Source organism: Procambarus clarkii, chromosome 40 (assembly GCF_040958095.1).
Source record: "Procambarus clarkii isolate CNS0578487 chromosome 40, FALCON_Pclarkii_2.0, whole genome shotgun sequence".
Lineage (NCBI taxonomy): Eukaryota > Metazoa > Arthropoda > Malacostraca > Decapoda > Cambaridae > Procambarus > Procambarus clarkii.
This window is the reverse complement of record NC_091189.1, coordinates 39,655,441-39,666,232: the sequence shown is the minus strand read 5'-3', so window position 1 is coordinate 39,666,232 and position 10,792 is coordinate 39,655,441. Positions and strand designations below refer to the sequence as shown.

The following is a 10,792-nucleotide window of genomic DNA, read 5'->3' as shown; positions in this document are numbered from 1 at the left end:
AGGAGTCAGCAGGCCGTTGAGTCGCCTCGCCAGTCTGTACGTGGGTGTGGGTATCTGGCTAATGATTGGCCGAAGTGGGTTTCCAGGCTTGTGTGTCTTGACATTTCCATACGCATATCCAGGTTTATATTCCCCAATGATCTTTGGCAGGTGGAGTTCGGATTTCTTGGCGTTCACAGTTTTGATCAGTTTGTTGACCTTTGCTCTTAATTCGGCTGTAGTGTCCTTCGTTACCCTTTGGAACTTAGTTTGGTCAGAGAGTATGATGTTCATTTTCGCCAGATATTCGTCTTTTTTAAGAATGACATATATTGGCGACTTGTCACCTCTCCTGACAATTATCTCCTTGTTCTCACGAAGGCTTTTAGCTGCCGCTTTGAGCTCGGGGGACAGTATGGTGCTTCTGTAATTGCCTCGATTCTTTCCTCCTTCTGCAATAAGTTCTGCTTGTAAGGTATCTTTGGTAGTGACCTTCTTTTGTGTCTCGAGGTCGAATATGTTGTCCAACAGAATTTCCAACTCTACTTTCCGGGCCATCTCACTTGGTCTGGACATAACGTGACAGTTTATGCCCAGATTTAGGAGAGTGACTTGGTCCTCAGTGAGGTTAATTCCTGCAAGGTTCAGGAAGCCATCTCTTGGTCGTGGAATTGCCATAGGTCCTCCATATAATGATGTAAGTTTCTTGATAATCCTTGTTTCAGTGATGAGGTGTGTGTGTGTGTGTAATTTTTTTTTTTTAACCAATTATTATTTCTTATAGTAATACATGCTGTATTATATTAGTTTGTTTTAATGCATTTTGAATGTAATTTGTGATGAACAAAAGCCACCACATGTTCAGTAACTGAACTGCAACACTCAGTAATTTGGATTTCTGTCTATTAATTAATTAATCATGAGCTCGGACTCTATTTTGGCTATACTGTACAGTACTGTACATTATTACTCAGTTTTGGGCTACCTGAAGTTACCTGGGTTACCTTACCTGGGTTTTCTGCAGGTCTGAATTAGCAAGCTTCTGTAGAATTTCTCTAGCTGTTCATTTACATTCTACCAGGTAGTTATTTGTAAATATTGAGGAGTCCTCAGACATTTGTAAAGGGTTCATTCTCATTGTCTTGTCTGCGTCAGAGGCGAGATGATCTGGAAACCCAGCAGAAAAGAATAAAGGAAAATTATAAGACATGGATAACATAGCTCGATGAAGAGGAACATTTATTTTTGGGGGAACTTGTAGACTGTAATGGCTTACATACTGTACGTATTATAGGAGTAGGCAGATATGAGTGGAGGTGAGAGCAGTTCTTGTTTTGGGGTCCCTGGAGCCATGGCAACACTTGCCCCAAGATGTCACTTGCACATTTAAAACATTTTCTAAAATCTACAACTTCTTTTCTAATTAATAATTTTAGACAATTGTTTAACTAAACAAGTTACTGTATTACAGTATGTAGACTTAAAAGTTTATATAATTTATGTAACTAATGTAAGCTAATATGAAAGCAATTTATTGAATAGATATGTTTTTTAATTAGTTTTCCTTCTTTACATTGGTGTTAATGAAGACTCATACCTGATTCATATTGGTCAAACAATACTTTGCCTGCCTTCCTGAAGAGTTGGTGCAGGAATGTTATTGGTTTATGCTGAGTAGGCAATAATTCAATTTCTTTAATTTTTAAAATAGGGCATGTATACTGTATACACTATTCTGGGCTTTCAGAAGAGTGACTTAGCTAAGGAAGTTTAGGGAGTGTACCCATCAAAAAAAGATTTAAGGAAGCTTAGGAACTGATGGCAAACTATTATTGTTTATGAAGACAGTTAGTGGGGAGTCGTGAGGAGCTATACTGTCCTGCCAGCAGTGTTGTCATTGAGAGCACATGAATGTTTATACATTGAAGTAGACAAGTTCTTGTAGCCAAGATATCTACATGCTACAGTCGTTGGTCCACGTTTGATGTTGCCCACTTTCATTTGGGAATGGGAAAGAGAAGACTCTGCAAGGGCTTCAAAACTCTCTGTGTAGGTAAAGATGTTTGCAAACTTGTTTTAGGTAGTTTAAGAAATCCTATTAGACTCTTGCATTGTTTTTAATACTACTATATTGCATTCACAATGAATAATTCACCCATTTTTGCTGACTACTAACTGGGTATAGCTAAATAATATTTGGTTCCTTTGGAAGGTTCCTCAAGCTTTTTATGAACTGTTATTAATGCAGCTGTAGGTAAGGATTGTTATGAGATTATGTAGTGTTCGTGTGTGTGTGTGTGTGACTACATTTTTGCTTGTGAGTACCAATTTCTGTTTGTGGTTTGTAGGATAGAACTGAAGCTTGTAGTGTCCAATCTTCCTTTGCCCATTTATTATATTTACAGTACTGTACTCTTAAAATTTTTCATGCTTTTCTGGGGAAGCCCCTAATAGCTTCCTGATGCCATCTCGCTGAGATGGCTCCCTACTACTAGGTCACATTAGCTGTAGAGTTGTGTTTGGCCTACAGGGGACCTGGCACCCTCACAGAGAACAGGTGGCACTCTGCCACCCCACTGGAAAAGCATCCAGAAAATCACTGGAAAAGCATCCAGAAAATCAGTGAACCAATACAAACCACTGCTTGGTTCAGAGACTGAAGCCTTGTGACTGCTAAATGAATTTCCCAAACAATGTAAATAAACACTCGAGTCTTTTGAAATTAATGCGAGCTACACTTACATAGTACATCCAGGAACTCCAGGAAAAAAAACAATTACCAGAGTATGGGTGGTGTCCCTGGGTAACCTGTCTTACAAAGAATGTCGCATTTCAATCGTATGCATTACACAAGTCCAAAAATTGTCTTACTATTTTAATTTTAAATGGAAGCGGCTCGCGAAAGTGATGTACTGTCCTGTTTTCTGTTTTGGGTTTTCTGGTAGGTTAGGAGATCCCTGTAAACACTCAATGTCACGGTCCCTATGATTCCCTTGTTACAATTTGTAATAAAATCGTTGCATGTTATAACATTTTAATGATGTATTAGAATGTTGTTACAACTTGCTATATTGGTCATTACAATTGTTAGAAGGTGTTAAACCTTGTTCGAACATTGTAGCAGCGTCGTAGTTTCGTCAAGTGTTCGGTGGGATGATACTTTAATTTGACCATTTTCTTGACGTAGGGAAACCTTAGGAGGGCGGGCTGCCCAGGCAACAGTTTGATGGGTGGATTCCCTGGCAACATAAAGGTGTAGGGAATTTACAAAATAAGTAAATACATATGCAAAAGTGAGTGAAAAATTTTGATCAACAGTATCAACAACAAAGATGGCTGCTGCCATAGGGAAGGACAGCACAACAATAGATGGAAATTTCTATAGGTTTCAATATACAGTATAAGAAATAACAAAAGGTGGTTTTCTTGGCAGGTTAGTGATAGAGGATTTGCTAAAGATTTATGAAGGAAAATTTCTTAAACCCTTCTACTGTGCAAGTCATACAGGGATGACTGCCACATATCTGACCAACCTTTGCAGTCATCTAGGGATTATTTAACATACAACATGAGATTTAAAAATCCCGTGGGTACATGGGGCTCGCATCAGCTTTCTCAGGCCTCCAGTAAAGACGCCACATTAAAAAAAATCTTACGACGCCATTCCTGGGTGTGAAGGCCTCGGTTCTTAGTGAGCAACCAAGGCAGGTGCTTGCAGCATGAGCTAACAGCACAGCTGTTAGAACAAGTTACATCTTCTTGAGGTTATCTTGAGATGATTTCAGGGCTTTTTGTTAGTGTCACCGCGGCCCGGTCTTTGACCAGGCCTCCACCCCCAGGAAGCAGCCCGTGACAGCTGACTAACACCCAGGTACCTATTTTACTGCTAGGTAACAGGGGCATAGGTTGAAAGAAACTGCCCATTGTTTCTCGCCGGCGCCCGGGATCAAACCCGGGACCACAGGATCACAAGTCCAGTGTGCTGTCCGCTCAGCCGACCGGCTCCCCCGGTCGTGCTAATTACATCTTGAGGTTATCTTGAGATGATTTCGGGGCTTTTTAGTGTCCCCGCGGCCCGGTCCTCGACCAGGCCTCCACCCCAGGAAGCAGCCTGTAGCAGCTGTCTAACTTCCAGGTTCCTATTTACTGCTAGGTAAAAGGGGCATCAGGGTGAAAGGAACATTTTGCTCATTTGTCTCCGCCTCCATCGGGGATTAAACCTGGAACCTCGACTATGAATCTGAAGCTCTGTCCACCCAGCTGTCAGGCGCCCGATAGGTTTATATAGATTTAGTGTAGTGTGATAGATTTATATAATAAAATGTGTGAATCATCGCTATACTCAAAAGTATGGTGTTCATATTAGTGCTTCAATTATTACTTTCATAAAACAATAAACAAATAGTTTTGCAGTTTTTACACTATATACATACATTATATTTAAATATCTACATGTTTTGTTCACCACAACTGTACAACTAAGCTGATATAGTTAGTTCAGGCACAAAGAGACATTGCTATGCACATAGTCAACTGGCGGCTGCCTCCCTCACTCATTCAAGGTCAGGCGTACTAAAATTTCTTCCCCCAACAATACTGTTTGGGGTGTTGTTATACTATATACACACATTATATACAGTATAAGTATCTACATGTTGTATGCACCGTAACTGTACACCCGCCTGCACTCAACAGAATACAGATTTAGGCATTTTAGTCAGTCACAATAGTTTAGATATTTTATTGAGTGGATTTTAGCAGTAAAGGATCTCTGAACACTCTCCAGGTCAGCAATTTCTCCAGCTTTGAAAGGGGCTGTCACTGTGCAACTGTGTTCCACTCTGGAGAGAGCACTAGCATCTTGAAAAGTATCATCATTGGTATATCATCTCTAGTTTGAAAGGTTCTTGTTATTGAACCTGTTATTTTTCTTGCAATTGTGAAGGCTATTTTATTGTTATTTAAAGGTAAGGTCTTCCGAGATGAGTACACCCAAATCCTTTACATTGCCTTTTTGTTCGTGTGTTATGATTTAACTGCGCTTTGTATGTAGTTTATGTTTTTATATTTTATTATTTTCGTAGCGCAGGATTTGGAACTTATCTTCATTAAATACCATATTATTTTCTGTAGCCCATAGAAAGACCTGATTTACATATGATTGGAAATTTGCTGTGTCCTCTATGTTGTCTACTTTCATAAAAATCCTAGTGTCATCTGCAAAGGATGATACAGTACTATAGATTGACTCCTTGTCTATGTTTTGATATGAGGATGAGGAAAAGTACTGGAGCAAGCACAGTACCCTGGGGGACTGAGCTTTTCACGGTTGATGGTCCAGATTTTTTGTTGACTACAGTATTACACATTGGGTTTTGTCAGTCAGGATCCTTCTGCCTATTTTTTCAGTAATTCCTTTTGAGCGCATGTTGTGTGCAATAACACCATGGTGACATTTGTCGAAGGCTTCTGCAAAATCTGTGTAAATTACATCAGCATTTTGTTTGTCTTCCATGGCATCTAAGGCCATGTCATAGTGGTTCAGCAACTGTGATAGGCAAGAGCGCCCTGTTCTGAAACCATGTTAACCAGGATTATGGAGATGCTGTGATTCCATGTATTTTGTTATCTTACTACTTAGCACTTTTAAAGATTTTTATGATGTGTGATGTTAGTGCTATCGGTTTGTAACTTTTTGCCTCTGCCTTATTTCCTCCTTTATGGAGTGGTGCCTTCTCTGCTGTTTTTTAATATGTCAGGGATAATGCCAGTATCTAGGCTCTATCTCCAAAGAATGTGAAGGACCTGCAATATTGGTTTTGTACAGTTATTGATGAATATAGAGTTCCAAGAATCAGAGCTTGGTGCAGAGTGCATAGGCATACTGTCTATGGCTTCTTCAAAATCCAGTGGGGATAGGGTGACGTCTGATATATGATTTTGATCCCTGCAAACACAACATAACTGTCCCTATTTTCCGCTTGTTACATCTTGTTATAAAGTTTTTATGATGTATGTTGTTACAACTTGCTATATTGGTTGTTACAACTTATCTTGAGGTTATCTTGATGATTTCGGGACTTGGTGATCCCGTGGCCCTGTCCTCGACGAGGCCTCCTTTTTGTTACACACTCCAGGAAGCAGCCCGTAGCAGCTGTCCAACTCCCAGGTTCTTATTTACTGCTAGATAACAGGGGCATCAGGGTGAAAGAAACATTTTTGCCCATTTATCTCTGCCTTTACCGGGGATCGAACCTGGAACCTCAGGTCTACGAATCCGAAGCGCTGTCCACTCAGCTGTTAGGCGCCTGACAGCTAACAGTCAGCGCCTGTTAAGTGTTAAAACTTGTTCAAACGTCGTACCAATGTTGTAGTTTCGTCGTGTGTTTGGCGGGATGTTAGTATTACAGCCATAAAAAATTCATTTGGGTTATCAATCTTCAGTGTTCAGTGGTTTGTTGAAAACAGAGTCGTACTGATTCCTCAGTATTTCGCTCATTTCTTTGTTGTCATCTGTGAAAGTTTCATCTCCCTTTCGCAGGTGTCCGATACTAGATTTAGTTTTTTTTTAGCTTGATTTTGCATAGGAGAAAAGATATTTTAGATTTCTCTCTTTCACTGATGGCTTTTTGCTCTCTTTGTGTCTCCTGGATTTTGTATGATTCTTGTAGCTTTAGTTCAATCATTTCTATTTCTCTACCTTGCCTTCGTCATTTTGAGATATAGTGTGACCTATAGGGTGTGACCTTCACCTATAGAGGGAAGTCCATTCCCGTTCCAATCTGCATATCTTCCTCTTTTTTTTTTTTTCTTAGGGGTATGTAGTTTGAGCATATTTCTAGTGCTACTGAGCCTATTTTTTCCAGGCACTAGTTCAGGTTTACATTTTCTAGTTCTTCCCAGCTTATATCTGTGAGGTCTTGGTTTATTTTCTCCCAGTTAATCAGTTTATTATTGAAATTGAATTTGCTGAATTCTCCTCCTCTGGTATTTGGAACTGGTGCAGGTCTACTCCCCATACTTGTGAGAACTTCAATTAATTTGTGATCTGAGTAACAGGTACAGTATTTGTAATCATTATGTTCCTGATCAACTAAATTCCTGATTAATTCCTGATTGTTCCATTATTAGTGAAAATAAGGTCCAGTGTGTTCTCTATTCTAGTTGGTTCTGCTATTTGCTGGTTTAAGGCAAATCTGTTGTACATCCGTAGCAGATCATTTGCATGTGACTGCTCACTTAGACTACTTCCCGGTATTCTCTGAGATAACTGTGTTAGCTAGGGTCTTCCATTTCAGGTGCCGTGTCATGTGCTGTAGGTTGAAGTCCTCAAGCAGGATGATGATCTAGCCGTGTTCTATGTTCTATTTTCATTAGTTGGTGTTTAATCCTTAAAGGGCGCAATAAATATACTGTATAACCGGGGTGAGTAACTATTGCAGGACGCACGCCACAGCTATGAATGGTTGGGAGTACCGCGCAAGATTTAAAAAGTCCCGTGGCTACACGTGGTTCACATCAGCTTCCTCAAGGCTCTAGTAAACAGATGCCATTTTTTTTTAAATCATGGGCAACATTCCTAAGTGTGAAGGCCTCAGGACTGAGTGAGCAACCAAGACTGGCACATGCAGCATGAGCTCACAGCACTGTTCAGCTTGTGATTACAACAATTGGTATCATTTGTAACTGGTATCGATTTAGTCATGGACATAGGGGAGAGATACCAGATTACTTAAAGTAGCAGACATAGCTCCTCTACACAAGGGAGGGAACACAGCATTGGCAAAGAATTATAGACCAGTTGCACTAACGTCACACATAATAAAAGTATTCGAGAGAGTGATAAGGAGTCGGGTAACCAATTTCATGGAGACCAATGACCTTCACATTGTGGAAAATTGTTCATTTACTGGATTTAGTGACCAGGATTCTGATAATAGTAGGATTGTGGTAATAATTATCGATGTGCATAGTATGGTGGGAGGAGTAACCTTGGTGAAAGAGGGAGGTAGGTTATCTTGAGATGGTTATCTTGATGATTTCGGGGCTTTAGTGTCCCCGTGGCCCGGTCCTCGACCAGGCCTCCACCCCCAGGAAGCAGCCCGTGACAGCTGACTAACACCCAGGTACCTATTTTACTGCTAGGTAACAGGGGCATAGGGTGAAAGAAACTCTGCCCATTGTTGCTCGCCGGCGCCCGGGATCGAACCCGGGACTACAGGATCACAAGTCCAGCGTGTTGTCCGCTCGGCCGATCGGCTCTCTCATCGTCTAGATGAGGGAGCCGGTAGCATCGGTAGTGTTGTCTGCTGACTGTTTGGCGAGCTGTTATTGTCCGGACTCGCCATACCAGCTTAGTGTTCGCTATGGTGAACAAAGCATGCAGATACTGTACTTATATATAACGTGTGTAATAACAGTAAAAGGAGTATGCTGGTAGGAGCCATTTTGGTGAGGGAGAGAGTGAGGCTGTCATCTGCTAACTGCTGTGTCATTTGTCATGCAGTTTTTGGTGGCCACTATGTTGTTTGGACACCATACCAGCTTAGTTGTACAGTTATGATGAGTAACATGAATGAGTAACAGATGAGTATACATGTAGATACTTGTATATAACATGTGTATATAGTGTAATAACAGCACAAACAATACTGCATAGAGGTATGAGGAATGTTGATGAGTGAGGTAGGATCGTCTGCTGGCTGGGGTATTGGTGGCCACTATGTTGTTTGGACACCATGCCAGCTTAGTTGTACAGTTGGTTCACACATTTTATTATATAAATATATCACACTACACACTATTGAATAGTATTACTGGAAAAAAAAAAAGGTAAAAAAAATTGAAGACATTGAAATAATTAGGTAATAATATCTTTGGGGCAACACGCGCCTGTCAGCTCAGGTGGAATAGACCGCCACGGGACGCTTACTCTCTCATTGCCTCAATTTTGCCAGATTTCCTCGCCCTATTGCGGCCAAAATGTCGCCTACGATTTTTTTTTTTTATTTTCCCGTGATCAGGGAACACGCATGACCACTTATCACTTATAAGACAATTTTTTTCTCTCTTGCACCTGGCAGTGTTGAAGCCTATTAAGGAAAGCGCCTGCCAGGAGTTAAACTGCTGAGGATTTGCCTCCGGTGACTTATATACAAGGACAATAACTACATTTAAGATCTCTTATTTTGATTATCAGCACTTCCACCATATTGTTTGTGGTGTTTAGCAGCTCAGTGTAGATAAGTGTGTCTGATGTACAGGCTGATCCCATCTTGTAGCCGGTGTTTCCTGTCACATCTGAAAAGATTGTACAGTGCTCCGAAATCCATATTTCAACATCATAAGTCCTTTGTGTGGATTTCCATTAGGGCTGCAAACACTGCATTTGCCCCCATGTAGAAGGCCAGCTATAAAGTGAACTTTGTTAGATTTGCGTGTTTTCATTCCCCTGGATGTTGGCGAATAAAAATGTCATCGTGTTTGTGGAAGTGGTGGATGCTTTACTTGGTGTTAATATCTGAGGCTCTATTACACATCTATTTGTTCATCTGAGGCTCTGGTAGGGAGGCCACAGTGTTTGTGTCTTCACTAGCACTTGACCGAGTTGGTGGTAGAGTCTGGACTTTTTAGCCGTCTTCTTTTATTCCTAAAAAAATCAACCTGGTAAATAGTTGTGGTTGTTTTCATCGTGGCGGTCTTTCGGTTTTATTCGCCTAGTACTGTACCTCTTACATGAAAAGCTGGACATTGTGTTGAAACATTTTCTTATTTAAAAAGTTCTTGCAAAGTTCTGGGTGAAAAAATAAGTTTTTGGTACAGGTTTCTGCACTTTCTGAGATGATCGTATTTACGTATTCCATTTGTTCTTCCTGATATCCTATGTTTACAGGTTCCCCATTTATAGTACCTGGTTGATACCTGGTTGATGGAGTTCTGGGAGTTCTTCTACTACCCAAGCCCGGCCCAAGGCCAGGTTTGACTTGTGAGAGTTTGGTCCACTAGGCTGTTGCTTGGAGCAGCCCGCAGGGCCACATACCCACCACAGCCCGGTTGGTCCGGCACTCCTTGGAGGAATAAATCTAGTTTCCTCTTGAAAATGTCCACGGTTGTTCTGGTAATATTTCTTATGCTTGCTGGGAGGGTGTTGAACAACCGGGGACCTCTGATGTTTATACAGTGTTCTCTGATTGTGCCTATGGCAGCTCTGCTCTTCACTGGTTCTATTCTGCATTTTCTTCCATATCGTTCACTCCAGTACGTTGTTATTTTACTGTATAGATTTGGTACTTGGCCTTCCAGTATCTTCCAGGTGTATATTATTTGATATCTCTCTCGTCTTCTTTCTAGTGAGTACATTTGGAGGGCTTTGAGACGATCCCAATAATTTAGGGGCTTTATCGCGTCTATGCGTGCCGTATATGTTCTCTGTATTCCCTCTATTTCAGCAATCTCTCCTGCTCTGAAGGGGGAAGTGAGTACTGAGCAGTACTCAAGACGGGACAACACAAGTGACTTGAAGAGTACAACCATTGTGATGGGGTCCCTGGATTTGAAAGTTCTCATAATCCATCCTATCATCTTTCTGGCTGTCACAATATTTGCTTGGTTATGCTCCTTAAACGTTAGGTCGTCAGACATCATTATTCCCAAATCCTTTACATGCTGTTTTCCTGTTATGAGTACATTTGAGTTTTGTACTCTGTATTATGTTTAAGGTCCTCATTTTTACCGTACTTGAGTACCTGGAATTTATCACTGTTAAACATTGTTATTTTCTGATGCCCAGTCGAAAACTTTATTAATATCAGCT

General features: G+C 40.8%; 1 protein-coding gene across 7 annotated transcripts in view; it reads left to right on the top strand.

Moving 5' to 3' along the window:
* bur (GMP synthase burgundy) overlaps window positions 1–10,792 on the top strand; it is a 213,317-nt gene that overhangs the window by 14,508 nt on the left and 188,017 nt on the right. For 2 of the 7 annotated variants that reach the window (XM_045742216.2, XM_069339005.1), the window contains exon 2: window positions 1,824–2,028. The exons of 4 other annotated variants lie outside the window; for them this stretch is intronic. In XM_045742216.2, the coding sequence (XP_045598172.1) occupies window positions 1,987–2,028 (42 nt within the window). In that variant the 5' untranslated portion in view covers window positions 1,824–1,986. Of the gene's footprint in view, window positions 1–1,823; window positions 2,033–10,792 lie in introns of all 7 variants that reach the window. One more of the 7 variants, XM_045742220.2, reaches the window with a different exon arrangement.